The sequence below is a fragment of the Trematomus bernacchii genome, unplaced genomic scaffold, assembly GCF_902827165.1.
Source record: "Trematomus bernacchii unplaced genomic scaffold, fTreBer1.1, whole genome shotgun sequence".
Taxonomy (NCBI): Eukaryota; Metazoa; Chordata; class Actinopteri; order Perciformes; family Nototheniidae; genus Trematomus; species Trematomus bernacchii.
This window is the reverse complement of record NW_022987419.1, coordinates 751,424-767,484: the sequence shown is the minus strand read 5'-3', so window position 1 is coordinate 767,484 and position 16,061 is coordinate 751,424. Positions and strand designations below refer to the sequence as shown.

Here is a 16,061-nt window from a genome sequence, read left to right as displayed (position 1 = left end):
TTTGCTTGTTTCCCAGACCACTGCACACATCACTTCTCAACAGTGATGCGCACACGAAAAATCTACAAAAACGTAACATTTGGAAAATTTGAATGACAATATTGGGACTCAACTACTTTTGTATGAATTAAAACATTTGCTGTATTTGACGTATTGAGCTAGTACCATTATTCATAATAGTTATTTCTAATGATATCCATAACTACTTTTGATTATTTCATGAAACTGAATTATAAAAACAGACACAAATGTAAGTGGTTAAACGGTTTATTAAGCAAGCACAGGAAAGCTTGACACACATGTATTACTTTGAAGTTCTTCACCATAGACATAACATGTGGCATTTGCTTTTGTTTCCAGAGAAACTAAGAATCACATTTTTCAGCATTGTTTTAACTTTTTTTGAAACATTCATCATAACAGGCACTATGTTTTTACAAAAGGTACGTTGCCCTTTTCAAACATGTGTCAAAAACATTGTCATGCATGCAAGAGAAGTACACATCAGCTCCATCAGTCACAGTGACCAATGTCTTTATCATAGTGCACAGGCAAGCCTTTTTCACATTTAATTATTATTTTCTTGTTCTCGAGTTGTCTACCATTGTAAGAACAGTTGGTAGGAGGGGTTGTTATTTGATCCCATTCACAGACAACAATGTCAAAACCTTTAAGACTTTTAGTCAGGCTATCAGGAAAAGGCTCTCCCTGATCCAAACAGATGGCTTCCACAGCTTCAGCATCGGATAGGATGAAGGTATTGGTCGTCTTACAGCTTTTTTGTTTGATACAATTGATTTTTCTAACTTGCATTACTTTATTACACCCACAAGGAGACATTTCTTTATCGATATGCTGTTTTTTGAATTTCTTATAACGGTTTGGGTTTTTTTTATCCAGAGAGAGCACGGCAGCCGAGAGCAGCACCAGCAGCAAACAGACAACCTGGATCCTCATTGTTGCCTGAAGAAGAAAAGCCAGGAGAAATACAACATTTAGGGAAATGGTGGTAACTGGTTGCTTGGCTTTATGCATTGCATCACTACTTTTGATCCAGATTAAAACTGAAATAAGTAAACCTGTGTTCACAAATAATACTGAGTCTTAAGTTAACCAAAGTAAAAGTTGCACCAACAAAACAATAAACAACCACAACAGAAGACACAAGCTCTGTGTGAATACTTACTGAGACTTCGATACTGAAGAGGGTGTGAAAATAGAGGAATACTTTTCACAGGTAGGAAAGTGATGACTTCCTTTTCTTCTTTACTAGATCTTTCCGCAACAAAAGAGAATCATAAATGTTATGTATTTGTATTGCAACTTACTTAACTTAATAAATAAAACCATAAAAAAAGGATAACAAAAAGTGTATTTACCTGTATCGCAGACACTGCTCAAAGACAAAGAAATATCTTGAAACGATTGACTCTTTTATAGGTAGTGTGTTTCCTTAGTGTGTGAATACCCCTCCCCGACTAACCACGTTAACCTATGTCACAGACCAGACCCAGCCTGTCTGCATACACTCATGCTGAGCATCCTTACACCCACATCACTACCTGTTAATGCAAGTTTGAACTCCCCTCCCCTGCTGCTTCATCTAAATATAGATGAATTATGATAATGACATTTGTTTTATCTTAGGTTCAGCAAGTGGTGAAATTGTTTCTTAAAAGTGAACAAGTAAATCCACATTTGATAATGTTTTTGTTGAGCTCCATTATAAGAACATTTGGAAGGAATAGTTTAGTTTTTTCCCGTTTACAGACAACAATGTAAAGCGTTGGCGGCATTTGATCAGGTTACCAGAAGTTAAGCTTAAATCCTCAAAAAAGATCTCAATCATAAACAGGTCCATACTAAATACAAGCAAAGCGAAAGCTATTATAATCAGGTAAACTAGTGTTGTAGCACTTTGTTGCATCTCAATGTCTTACATAATTGAGACATTTAGCCCTAAATGACCTTTAGCTTTCAGATGTCTGCTAAGCTGCTGCATTTTGCTTTGGTGGTTATTTCGCTGGAAAATAAAGATAGAATGATGCAAACTTGAGTGGGGGTGGCGGGGGCACCATAGCAGGGCCCAGGAGGTGAACTGCAACCTTTCCAAGTACCAGTCCACACTAGTCTGTTCGGGGACTTGAACTGGCAACCCTACAGCTCTCAGTCCAAGCCCCTACTGACTGAGCCACTGGTGGTTAGTTCCAAGGCAAATAAAGATAGAATGATGCAAACTTTCAGATGTATTGTGTTTTTCCATTTAGTATGTTTCCCTCTACAAAACAAAATAGATAATATTGCTTACACAGTTAAATGTGCTTTTCACATTCAAATTAAACATGAGGGTTTGCTAACATCTGACAGGTGTACATTATAGGACAGAGGTCTTTCTTCCCTTTGAAGTTGATGCTTAAGAGCATTCATATGCATCATGCTGGACCTGCAAGTTAGAGATGCTGATAGTTATAAACCACATGACGCACAATAGCATGATGAGAACTTAGTTACATTTTGCACGACTCACCTCTAACGTCCTGTGGAATACCACAGGTCTGTTCTGAGTGATGACGTGTAGGTGTTTGGTCAGAGGGTGAGAGTATTAAATTCACAGCTTTTATTTGTTATTAGAGCAGCTGCATGTGGTTTTGCTTGTTTCCCAGCCCACTCACACATCACTTCTCAACAGTGATGCGTACATGAGGAATTGACACAATATTAAATTATAAAACATATTATGATGCATAAAAATATGGGACATAAGTACTTTTGTGTGAATTAAGATATTTGCTGTATTTGATATAAACTTAACACAAAAAGTAAGGAAATCTGTGTTTGGTAGATGATTTATTTGCAGTAACAATGCTTCTTGTCAATACATGTATTGGAAAACCTGTTTATTTACCTTTCAAATGGTGCCACATTTGTGAGGAACATGCATCTGTGGGATGAGCAGCAGAGCTGAGTATGTGGGTTGCGCCCATGAAAAATGTGACAAATCTCTGCTGCCAATGCAATAATTAAAAACGTTGCACGTTCAGTTAATTAAAGCATCACAACACTTGTGCTACCTTCTGCTACAAAGGATAGAAAATAGACTCATGTCTCTTGACACAGCTAACATCTTTTGGTAGCACCTAGTTGGTTTAGTAGATTGACAAATAAATGAGGAAGTCCCCAGTGGAAACTATAACCAAATATATGTTCTAAGATCGTCTTAAACAACCCTACGCAGCCATATCTGGAATCTATTCTTATTCTATTATAAAAAAATGTTAGTAGCATCTTTATCTGTTACTGTGCAGAAGTATTGGGTTTTAACTTGTTAGAAGTAAAGGCCTCTGGTCATGCAACAAAACCCAAATAGGTTTTTCAAACTTCTTGAAGAGCTTTTGAAGAAATACAGTTTTTTTTTAAAGCTTAACATGTTAGGTCAATGTATGTTCACCTTTTACTTGACATTAAAACACAAAGGTTATTTAAAACACAAGCTAAAGTTAAACAGACATCAAACAAATGTTGTTCAGTTAACCTGTTACAACACACTCTCACTCCCTAAGCGTCCAGGAGCGACGCTTGGTCAGGGTCCCGAGGCGTGCAGTTGGGACGCTCCTAGGCTCCTTCAGCTTCATAAACGGACGCAAAGAGCTTTCAACTGATTGCAATGTATTCCCATCGGCGGCGGTATTTGACGCTCATGGAAGCACGGCATTCGTTTGTGTCGGAGGCTGTTAAAGGCAATGTGAGCGTCCATTCCCATTGGATAACGGAGAATTGTACACCCGGAAGTAAGTATTCCCCTTACTGTCGATTGATTTGACAGTGATATCTCCACTACTCAACTCAAAAACGCCAGATTACTGTATCCTTGTTAATTAAACGACGGTTTTAGTGAGTGTACAATGCTTTTGTCACGTTTTCCCCTTCAATTCTGAGAAACAAGTCGTTTTCTATGAGTTTTGGATGGCCGAAGACCCACAATTACCCACAATCCTCTGTAGCAACCATAGACTGTATAAAACAATTAAATAATATTGGCTGATTCACAGTCCAAAGTATGGGCTACAGGAAAAAGGGCAAAAATATAGGACATATGCACTTACACAGAGGATCAAGGAATAGTGTGTGTGTGAATGTGACAGCGTATTCACTGTTTGTGCAATCTGATCAATATGTACCCACATGATGCATAGCCGACTCATCAGTCTGTTTGTCATGCTGCGTTTGGTCACCTTACTGTGCAGAGAAGAGCGGGAGACTTGTGGAAATGGATGCTAACGCTAATCAGAAGGACACTGAACTGTTGGCCAAATAAAACACGACCTCTGTTGTATAATGATACTTTGAATTTAAGCTTGGCTACAATAAGACCACACTTTGAAAAACAAAGTCTCCCGCTCTTCTCTGCACAGTAAGGTGACCAAACGCAGCATGACAAACACAGACTGATGAGTCGGCTATGCATCATGTGGGTACATATTGATCAGATTGCACAAACAGTGAATACGCTGTCACATTCACACACACACTTTTCATTTTCAACTAAATCATAGCCTTTTGGTTATATAATCGCACAGGCTCCTATTGCAACTGTGATGCCTATTAGATTAATATGCAGCCCTAAATAACTGTAATGCTGACTGAAAAGGCTAGACTCTTTACCAAAGACATTTAATGAGTATTAATTGTGTAAAAATGGACATTGTACAGTATAGGCTACTTGATCCTCTGTGTAAGTGCATATGTCCTATATTTTTGCCCTTTTTCCTGTAGCCCATACTTTGGACTGTGAATCAGCCAATTACATCATTAGTTTGTTGTCTGATCATACTGTGATTACAGCAGAGAAAAACAAGCACACTCGGAATAATGTATTATTTAATTGTTTTATACAGTCTATGGTTGCGACAGAGGATTGTGGGTAATGTCATGTCTTCGGCCATCCAAAACTCAGAAAACGACTTGTTTCTCAGAATTGAAGGGGAAAACGTGACAAAAGCATTGTACACACACTAAAACCGTCGTTTAATTAACAAGGATACAGTAATCTGGCGTTTTTGAGTTGAGTAGTGGAGATATCACTGTCAAATCAATCGACAGTAAGGGGAATACTTACTTCCGGGTGTACAATTCTCCGTTATCCAATGGGAATGGACGCTCACATTGCCTTTAACAGCCTCCGACACAAACGAATGCCGTGCTTCCCTGAGCGTCAAATACCGCCGCCGATGGGAATACATTGCAATCAGTTGAAAGCTCTTTGCGTCCGTTTATGAAGCTGAAGGAGCCTCGGCGCGTCACAACTGGACGCCAAGGGACCCTGACCAAGCGTCGCTCCTGGACGCTTAGGGAGTGAGTGTTAGGATGCGTGGAAAGGGTAGGACCCAAATGCAGACTACAAAAAAAAAAAAGGTAAAAAGGTCTAGAAACAAAAGCGAGCTTTATTTTAAAAGCTGAACAAAAACATGGCATGAAACACATAGGTAGCACAAAAACTGACCGTGACCAACATGGAGGGAGACAGGAGAGACAATGAACCGACAAGGCACACAGAGGAAGACAAGACTAAATACAGAGAGGGGTAATCACAAGACAAGACACAGCTGGGGTAAGGGAGGCAGAAACACAAGGGCAACAGGTGAACACAATCAGGCACACCAGGGAAACTAACGACAGGAAGGCAAACACAGGAAGAAGGATCAGACAAGACACAAGGAGGAAAACATTGCAAAATAAAAGGTGGAAAATGAAAACAATCCAAAACCGTGACAGAACAACACCCCCCCCCACCCTCAAAACAGAGTCCAACATTTCCAAAAGGGTGGGTGGAGGGGGGTCCGGAGGACGGGTCTGGATCGACAGCCCAGAGGCACAGCGGAGGACCCGGAAGGGGTCTCGGGCGGACGGCCCAGGGGAAAGGCAGAGATCAAGGAGGGCGTCTCGGGCGGACGGCCCGGGGGAAAGGCAGAGTTAAAAAAGGGGCGAAGACCACAGCGGGCGAACTCAGGGGGCCGGGCATGAGAGCAAAGGCAGCGGCTGAAAGAGTCAGGAGGCCGGGCTCGAGGGCGAAGGCCGCGGCACTCAGGGGGCCGGGCTGGAGGGCGAAGGCAGCGGCTGGAAGAGTCAGGGGGCCGAGGGCGAAGACCGTGGCTGGGGAACTCAGGGGGCCGGGCTCGAGGGTGAAGACCGCGGCACTCAGGGGGCCGGGCTCGAGGGCGAACAAGAAGGCGGCGACGGGACAACCCCGAAGAACGAGCAGGAAGGCGCCGACAGGACAGCTCCGGAGGCCGGGCAGGAAGGCGCCAACGGGACAGCTCCGGAGGCCGGGCAGGAAGGCGCCAACGGGACAGCTCCGGAGGCCGGGCAGGAAGGCGCCGACGGGACAGCTCCGGAGGCCGGGCAGGACCCAGTATCGGCCGGACAGGAACCGGAGCCGACGGGACAGGCGTAGATGGGATCCTGAACATGACATGGGCTGGTGTCAATGGGATCCCGGATGGAGCAAGGGCTGGTGTCGACTGGACCCCCAACGGAACAGGACACAGAGTTGGCAGGACCCCCGGTGGAACAGGTGTCGGCGGGACCTCCAACAGGACAGGACACAGAGTTGGCAGGACCCCCGGCGGGACAGGTGTCGGCGGGACCCCCGGCGGGACAGGTGTCCGCGGGACCCCCAACAGGACAGGGTAGGGTGTAGGCAGGAAACCCGGCGGAGCAGGTGTCGGCAGGACCCCCAACAGGACAGTATCTGGTGTTGGCAGGAAATCCGGCGGAGCAGGTGTCGGCGGGACCCCCAACAGGACAGGATCTGGTGTTGGCAGGAAACCCGGCGGAGCAGCAGTCGGCGGGACCCCCAACGGGACAGGACATGGGGTCGGCAGGACCCCCAACGATACTGGACGTGGAGTTGGCAGGACCCTCAGTGGAACCCCCAACGGCACAGGACATAGGATTGGCAAGACCCCCGGCAGAAGAGCAGTCGGCGGGACCTCCAACGGCACAGGACATAGGGTTGGCAGGACCCCCGGCAGAAGAGTAGTCGGCGGGACCCCCAATGGGACAGGACATGGAGTTGGCAAGACCGCCGGCAGGAGAGTAGTCGGCGGGACCTCCAACGGCACAGGACACAGGGCTGGCAGGACCCCCGGCAGAAGAGCAGTCGGCGGGACCCCCAACAGGACAGGACATAGGGTTGGCAAGACCCCCGGCAGAAGAGTAGTCGGCGGGACCTCCAACGGCACAAGACATAGGGTTGGCAGGACCCCCGGCAGAAGAGTAGTCGGCGGGACCTTCAACGGCACAGGACACAGGGCTGGCAGGACCCCCGGCAGAAGAGCAGTCGGCGGGACCCCCAACAGGACAGGACATAGGGTTGGCAAGACCCCCGGCAGAAGAGTAGTCGGCGGGACCTCCAACGGCACAAGACATAGGGTTGGCAGGACCCCCGGCAGAAGAGTAGTCGGCGGGACCTCCAACGGCACAGGACATAGGGTTGGCAGGACCCCCGGCAGAAGAGTAGTCGGCGGGACCCCCAATGGGACAGGACATGGAGTTGGCAAGACCGCCGGCAGGAGAGTAGTCGGCGGGACCTCCAACGGCACAGGACACAGGGCTGGCAGGACCCCCGGCAGAAGAGCAGTCGGCGGGACCCCCAACAGGACAGGACATAGGGTTGGCAAGACCCCCGGCAGAAGAGTAGTCGGCGGGACCTCCAACGGCACAAGACATAGGGTTGGCAGGACCCCCGGCAGAAGAGTAGTCGGCGGGACCTTCAACGGCACAGGACATAGGGTTGGCAGGACCCCCGGCAGAAGAGTAGTCGGCGGGACCTCCAACGGTACAGGACATGGGGTAGGCGTCGGCCGTAGAGCCAACAGGATACGGGGGGCTGGCGTCGGCCGGAGAGCCAACAGGAGACGAGGTGCTGGAGTCGGCCGGACCACCGACAGGACACGAGGGGCTGGAGTGGGCCGAACCACTAACAAAACACGGGGGGCTGGCTCCAACGGTACAGGACATGGGGTAGGCGTCGGCCGTAGAGTCAACAGGATACGGGGGGCTGGCGTCGGCCGGAGAGCCAACAGGAGACGAGGTGCTGGAGTCGGCCGGACCACCGACAGGACACGAGGGGCTGGAGTGGGCCGAACCACTGACAAAACACGGGGGGCTGGCGTCGGCCGGGGAGCCAGTACTGGAGCCGAAACTGAAGCCGGAACCATGGCTGCTGGGGCCGGAACCATGGCTGCTGGGGCCAGATCTGGAGCTGGAACAATGGCTGCTGGGGCCAGATCTGGAGCTGGAACCACTGGAGCACGGGCTGGAATCTTGGTCTTGCGTCTCCTAGAGATTCTTTGGAGGATCTGTGGGCCTCCCAAGGCCTGGTCATACCCCAGGAAAGGGTTAGAGGCTTCGGACAAGTCCTCAGGACTACTTGTGAAAAGTTGTAGCCACTCAGGCAACATGCTCCTAAGCCAGGGCTGGCGAGCAACCTCCTGACGTGCCTCCTTCAACGCAGCCGCTCTACCACGTCTAGAAGAGGCGCCATTCCAAGTATAAAAAATGTACTCCAGAGAGTACCCAAGACATTCTGCCTGTAGAGCAAAACGATCAGAGTCTGCTGAGTCCAAAGATGGTCGGTTCATTCTGTTAGGATGTGTGGAAAGGGTAGGACCCAAATGCAGACTACAAAAAAAGGTAAAAAGGTCTAGAAACAAAAGCGAGCTTTATTTTAAAAGCTGAACAAAAACATGGCATGAAACACATAGGTAGCACAAAAACTGACCGTGACCAACATGGAGGGAGACAGGAGAGACAATGAACCGACAAGGCACACAGGGGAAGACAAGACTAAATACAGAGAGGGGTAATCACAAGACAAGACACAGCTGGGGTAAGGGAGGCAGAAACACAAGGGCAACAGGTGAACACAATCAGACAATCAGACACACCAGGGAAACTAACGACAGGAAGGCAAACACAGGAAGAAGGATCAGACAAGACACAAGAAGGAAAACATTTCAAAATAAAAGGTGGAAAATGAAAACGATCCAAAACCGTGACAGTGAGAGTGTGTTGTTGTAACAGGTTAACTGAACAACATTTGTTTGATGTCTGTTTAACTTTAGCTTGTGTTTTAAATAACCTTTGTGTTTTAATGTCAAGTAAAAGGTGAACATACATTGACCTAACATGTTAAGCTTTAAACAAAAACGGTATTTCTTCAAAAGCTCTTCAAGAAGTTTGAAAAACCTATTTGGGTTTTGTTGCATGACCAGAGGCCTTTACTTCTAACAAGTTAAAACCCAGTACTTCTGCACAGTTACAGATAAAGATGTTACTAATATTTTTTTATAATAGAATAAGAATAGATTCCAGATATGGCTGCGTAGGGTTGTTTAAGACGATCTTAGAACAGATATTTGGTTATAGTTTCCACTGGGGACTTCCTCATTTATTTGTCAATCTACTAAACCAACTAGGTGATACCAAAAGATGGAAGCTGTGTCAAGAGACATGAGTCTATTTTCTATCCTTTGTAGCAGAAGGTAGCACAAGTGTTGTGATGCTTTAATCAACTGAACGTGCAACGTTTTTAATTATTGCATTGGCAGCAGAGATTTGTCACATTTTTCCTGGGCGCAACCCACATACTCAGCTCTGCTGCTCATCCCACAGATGCATGTTCCTCACAAATGTGGCACCATTTGAAAGGTAAATAAACAGGTTTTCCAACGGTAAACATTTATTGACAAGAAGCATTGTTACTGCAAATAAATCATCTACCAAACACAGATTTCCTTACTTTTTGTGTTAAGTTTATATCAAATACAGCAAATATCTTAATTCACACAAAAGTACTTATGTCCCATATTTTTATGCATCATAATATGTTTTATAATTTAATATTGTGTCAATTCCTCATGTACGCATCACTGTTGAGAAGTGATGTGTGAGTGGGCTGGGAAACAAGCAAAACCACATGCAGCTGCTATAATAACAAATAAAAGCTGTGAATTTAATACTCTCACCCTCTGACCAAACACCTACACGTCATCACTCAGAACAGACCTGTGGTATTCCACAGGACGTTAGAGGTGAGTCGTGCAAAATGTAACTAAGTTCTCATCATGCTATTGTGCGTCATGTGGTTTATAACTATCAGCATCTCTAACTTGCAGGTCCAGCATGATGTATATGAATGCTCTTAAGCATCGACTTCAAAGGGAAGAAAGACCTCTGTCCTATACACCTGTCAGATGTTAGCAAACCCTCATGTTTAATTTGAATGTAAAAAGCACATTTAACTGTGTAAGCAATATTATCTATTTTGTTTTGTAGAGGGAAACATACTAAATGGAAAAACACAATACATCTGAAAGTTTGCATCATTCTATCTTTATTTGCCTTGGAACTAACCACCAGTGGCTCAGTCAGTAGGGGCTTGGACTGTGAGCCGTAGGATTGCCGGTTCAAGTCCCCGAACAGACTAGTGTGGACTGGTACTTGGAAAGGTTGCAGTTCACCTGCTGGGCCCTGCTATGGTGCCCCCGCCACCCCCACTCAAGTTTGCATCATTCTATCTTTATTTTCCAGCGAAATAACCACCAAAGCAAAATGCAGCAGCTTAGCAGACATCTGAAAGCTAAAGGTCATTTAGGGCTAAATGTCTCAATTATGTAAGACATTGAGATGCAACAAAGTGCTACAACACTAGTTTACCTGATTATAATAGCTTTCGCTTTGCTTGTATTTAGTATGGACCTGTTTATGATTGAGATCTTTTTTGAGGATTTAAGCTTAACTTCTGGTAACCTGATCAAATGCCGCCAACGCTTTACATTGTTGTCTGTAAACGGGAAAAAACTAAACTATTCCTTCCAAATGTTCTTATAATGGAGCTCAACAAAAACATTATCAAATGTGGATTTACTTGTTCACTTTTAAGAAACAATTTCACCACTTGCTGAACCTAAGATAAAACAAATGTCATTATCATAATTCATCTATATTTAGATGAAGCAGCAGGGGAGGGGAGTTCAAACTTGCATTAACAGGTAGTGATGTGGGTGTAAGGATGCTCAGCATGAGTGTATGCAGACAGGCTGGGTCTGGTCTGTGACATAGGTTAACGTGGTTAGTCGGGGAGGGGTATTCACACACTAAGGAAACACACTACCTATAAAAGAGTCAATCGTTTCAAGATATTTCCTTGTCTTTGAGCAGTGTCTGCGATACAGGTAAATACACTTTTTGTTATCCTTTTTTTATGGTTTTATTTATTAAGTTAAGTAAGTTGCAATACAAATACATAACATTTATGATTCTCTTTTGTTGCGGAAAGATCTAGTAAAGAAGAAAAGGAAGTCATCACTTTCCTACTTGTGAAAAGTATTCCTCTATTTTCACACACTCTTCAGTATCGAAGTCTCAGTAAGTATTCACACAGAGCTTGTGTCTTCTGTTGTGGTTGTTTATTGTTTTGTTGGTGCAACTTTTACTTTGGTTAACTTAAGACTCAGTATTATTTGTGAACACAGGTTTACTTATTTCAGTTTTAATCTGGACCAAAAGTAGTGATGCAATGCATAAAGCCAAGCAACCAGTTACCACCATTTCCCTAAATGTTGTATTTCTCCTGGCTTTTCTTCTTCAGGCAACAATGAGGATCCAGGTTGTCTGTTTGCTGCTGGTGCTGCTCTCGGCTGCCGTGCTCTCTCTGGATAAAAAAAACCCAAACCGTTATAAGAAATTCAAAAAACAGCATATCGATAAAGAAATGTCTCCTTGTGGGTGTAATAAAGTAATGCAAGTTAGAAAAATCAATTGTATCAAACAAAAAAGCTGTAAGACGACCAATACCTTCATCCTATCCGATGCTGAAGCTGTGGAAGCCATCTGTTTGGATCAGGGAGAGCCTTTTCCTGATAGCCTGACTAAAAGTCTTAAAGGTTTTGACATTGTTGTCTGTGAATGGGATCAAATAACAACCCCTCCTACCAACTGTTCTTACAATGGTAGACAACTCGAGAACAAGAAAATAATAATCAAATGTGAAAAAGGCTTGCCTGTGCACTATCATAAAGACATTGGTCACTGTGACTGATGGAGCTGATGTGTACTTCTCTTGCATGCATGACAATGTTTTTGACACATGTTTGAAAAGGACAACGTACCTTTTGTAAAAACATAGTGCCTGTTATGATGAATGTTTCAAAAAAAGTTAAAACAATGCTGAAAAATGTGATTCTTAGTTTCTCTGGAAACAAAAGCAAATGCCACATGTTATGTCTATGGTGAAGAACTTCAAAGTAATACATGTGTGTCAAGCTTTCCTGTGCTTGCTTAATAAACCGTTTAACCACTTACATTTGTGTCTGTTTTTATAATTCAGTTTCATGAAATAATCAAAAGTAGTTATGGATATCATTAGAAATAACTATTATGAATAATGGTACTAGCTCAATACGTCAAATACAGCAAATGTTTTAATTCATACAAAAGTAGTTGAGTCCCAATATTGTCATTCAAATTTTCCAAATGTTACGTTTTTGTAGATTTTTCGTGTACGCATCACTGTTGAGAAGTGATGTGTGCAGTGGTCTGGGAAACAAGCAAAACCACATGCAGCTGATATACTAACAAATAAAAGCTGTGACTTTAATACTCTCACCCTCTGACCAAACATCTACACGTCATCACTCAGACTCAACAGACCTGTGGTATTCCACAGGACGTTGGAGGTGAATCATGCTATTGTGAGTCATGTGGTTTATGACTATCAGCATCTCTAACTTGCAGGTACAGCATGATGCATATGAATGCTCTTAAGCATCGACCTCAAAGGGAAGAAAGACCTCTGTCCCATACACCTGTCAGATGTTATCAAACCCTTATGTTTAATTTGAATGTAAAAGCACTTTTAACTGTGTAAACAATATTCTCTATTTTGTTTGTAAAGCGAAACATACTAAATGGAAAAACACAATACTTCACTTTTCATATTGTGTCATTGTTATTGATGACATTGTTCGAGGCACTACTGTTTGTGAATCGTTTGCTTAAAAGACTTGAAATGTCAAAAATAATTCATATTTCAGAAGCATGTGTGCAGGTTTGAAAGAGTTAGTCAAACTTCAGAGGACGTGTGGTGACTAATGCTATATTGCATAATGTTGTCAAACAGTAAATACTTTGTTTACCTTTGGCCAACGTGATGATTTGGGAGTTTTCTCCCCAATGCGAAGTTGGGCCAAGAAATCAAAGTCCAAAACAACTCCTATAAATGATTCAGCAGTTTGCACAGACTTCACTTTCACTGTGTTTGTGATTCAAGTAAATATGCCTTTTATGAAACATTAGTATACAATATGTTTAAGACAAACTTGATGACCAAAAACTTGTTTTTATTTATTTCTACCTTTTCAGCTGCAAGGACTATACAAAAGGAAGGTGGAAAAAACAGTTACCATTCCACATCAAACTTAAAAGGTTTGTATTTTCTTATTACTCTCCCTTTTATAATGCAGCAGTCGGTAAGAGTTTAACAGTGATTTTTGTTTTGTTCCTCATGACTGTGTTGGATGTGATCTTACCCGATTTCTCTGCAGAGGCCTGTACTACGAAGCTGGTTCAACCTAACCTGGATATGTTTGAGTTAGCCGGTTGGCCCAATCCAAAACATACGCGCTCTCGCTAAGCTGTACTACGACGCTGGTTATCAAGTGGATCGCTCAAGCCAGCCGTGTCCTATCTAGTTAGGTGCGCGTTCACATGAAAGGGGTGGTATTTGGAGCATTCGACCAATCTCAAACACGGACAAGCGTATTGACAGCGCAGCGTCATACTTCCTGAATGAAAAGTGAACTTTAATATTAGTCAAATATGAAGAAGTTAAACTTTAAACATCCATGACTTAAACACTTTATCCAGGAAAAAAGCCACATAGCTGCACCTGCAAGGTGAATACAGCTGGTAAAAGAAAAAGTGTTTGAATGCGTACATTAACAGGTTTATGAAATCACTGCCCCGTCTAAGGCCCCGCTCACACGAGGCCGTTTGCGTTTTATGCACAGTATTCGTATTCCAAAAAGTCTTCCGTTCACATGCATTTGTTTCATTTAACGTGTCTGTTCAAACGAGGCCGCTGGAAACTCTGTAGTACATATGCTGGGACTGTAAGTGGCGCTGTACTTCTACACGAGACCGCTCGAAAGCTGTAGTACATATGGCGGGACTGTAAGTGGCGCTGTAACTTCCGCCACAAAATACACCAAAAGCAGCGAGTATAAGATCCCCCCCGGATGTGTGTGAGGCACAAACAAAACAAACAAACGAAGATGGCTGTTATTCGCGCAAGAAAGGAGCTATTTCCGTGGTCCGACGACGAGGTGGAACTTCTTTTAAGTGTAACACTTGAGTATAAGACGACAAAAATACAGGATAATGTAGACTGGGAGTCCTGCAAGCCTAAATATACGGAGATAGCCGACTTATTTCAGGCGCAATATCCGAGGACCCCGACTGAAAAAGATTTCCCTCACGAGCAGAACACAATTTCACAGGGCCAGCTTACAGCGAAACTAAAACAGGTACGCATTAAGTACAGGCAGGCGGTGGACCTCGGCCGTCGAAGTGGCCAAGGACGTGTTGTTTACATGTTCTTCGAGCTGTGTGAGCAGATCTGGGGTGGATCGGCTGCTACGCACCCCAATAGCGCTGGCGTCGAGACGGGGGACTTGTTCGACATGGAAGAGTCGTCGCCCGGACCAAGTTCATCCCCGAGTTTGGAGCATTCCACGGATTTGCCAGAGTCGAGTAGATCCAACGGAACTCTGCCAACTGCTGCCGTTGTGAGTCATCGCAGGGATCTGCTCCAGGTATGTTCATGATTTCAATCTTAAAGGGCTTGCTATATACTATGATGCAGTACCTTCCACTGAAAAACTGAACCGGTTTAAGCTTGGTAAAATTAGAAAGTATTTAGAGCTGTTTTATTTGTAAAATGTATTGAGAGCTATTTCACAACATGCCTTTTGTGTTCTTTTATCTGGTGGCTATGGTCCTATTGTGTATTAATTCAAACTTTCTCTGGTTTATTATAGGCACGGCTGGACGGCCACAGAAGTGACCGCATGAAGAGGAAGCTTCCAGCTGAACATGCGGTGCAGGAAGAGCTGCGATTAAAAAGCCGGATGTTGGACTTAATGGAGGAAGCAACCAGCCGCAGCGCAGCCAGCATGGATCGTATGAACAACACCATGGACAACATTAATGTGACTGTACAGAATGGCCTTTCCCTGATGAGCCAGTTCATGCAAGTTCATACTAACAACAGTGGATATGGACACTTCCAGGTGCCCTCATACCCACCCCTAATGAAACCCCTCTGTACCACACACCCCACAGCAACAATCTCCTCCATATTCATTCAGGCGGTCACTGGATGAGGAGGAGCAGTAAAGCAGTGAGCTTCTTTTTTTTTCACAGCACTTTTTGGTCAAAGGAAGTCTGTAAACATTTTTATTTTTAACTCCACCAGACTTTGTACAAATGGAGAATCACTTTTTTTTTAAGCCTTTTTTTTTTAGCTAGCAAAGGTATTTTTTTCCCTTTTACTGTGTACACATTTATAAATAATGTTATTAATAAAAAACCTTATTAAAATAAAAGAACAGTCTTGTCTTTCATGTAAGGGTCAATGTACTCCGCAAGCACTCTCCTCACTCTCTTTCCTTCTCCCTCATTACAGTCAGTGAGATATCTATATCAGTGTGTGGGAGGCTGTAAGTCCTTTTCACCTTGTAAACCTAATTTTGACTAAATACACCACATTTATGAAAAGTAACCCCCCCCTAGTGTCAAATATCTGAACTGTGATATGTCACATTGGGCCTTAATGGTAAAGCCCAAACTATTGTTAGGCATATATTATAGTCTCAGATATATAAAAAACATATCTATGAAGTGTTTTGCTCAAAATACCAAAAAAATTACCCATTATAGCCTCATTCCCTTCTATTTCATCTCTGGAATCAATATGATCAGTATTATGCATTTCACAA

At 43.8% G+C, this 16,061-nt stretch overlaps 1 protein-coding gene and 2 long non-coding RNA genes across 3 annotated transcripts; 2 read left to right on the top strand and 1 right to left on the bottom strand.

Moving 5' to 3' along the window:
- Positions 1–953: 953 nt before the first annotated feature.
- Positions 954–1,407, bottom strand: LOC117490245. The gene is made up of 3 exons (XR_004556663.1): positions 1,380–1,407; positions 1,187–1,275; positions 954–963 (listed from the first exon to the last, which is right to left on the bottom strand). It is a non-coding gene; the product is annotated as an uncharacterized LOC117490245 (long non-coding RNA).
- A 9,801-nt stretch (positions 1,408–11,208) lies between these two features.
- LOC117490237 lies at positions 11,209–11,663 on the top strand. The gene is made up of 3 exons (XR_004556662.1): positions 11,209–11,237; positions 11,342–11,430; positions 11,654–11,663. It is a non-coding gene; the product is annotated as an uncharacterized LOC117490237 (long non-coding RNA).
- A 2,372-nt stretch (positions 11,664–14,035) lies between these two features.
- On the top strand, positions 14,036–15,631 carry LOC117490270. Its single transcript, XM_034139933.1, has 2 exons — positions 14,036–14,876; positions 15,102–15,631. Exons 1-2 carry the CDS (start codon positions 14,301–14,303, stop codon positions 15,444–15,446), a joined length of 921 nt encoding a protein of 306 aa, XP_033995824.1. The 5' UTR covers positions 14,036–14,300; the 3' UTR covers positions 15,447–15,631.
- Positions 15,632–16,061: the final 430 nt, after the last annotated feature.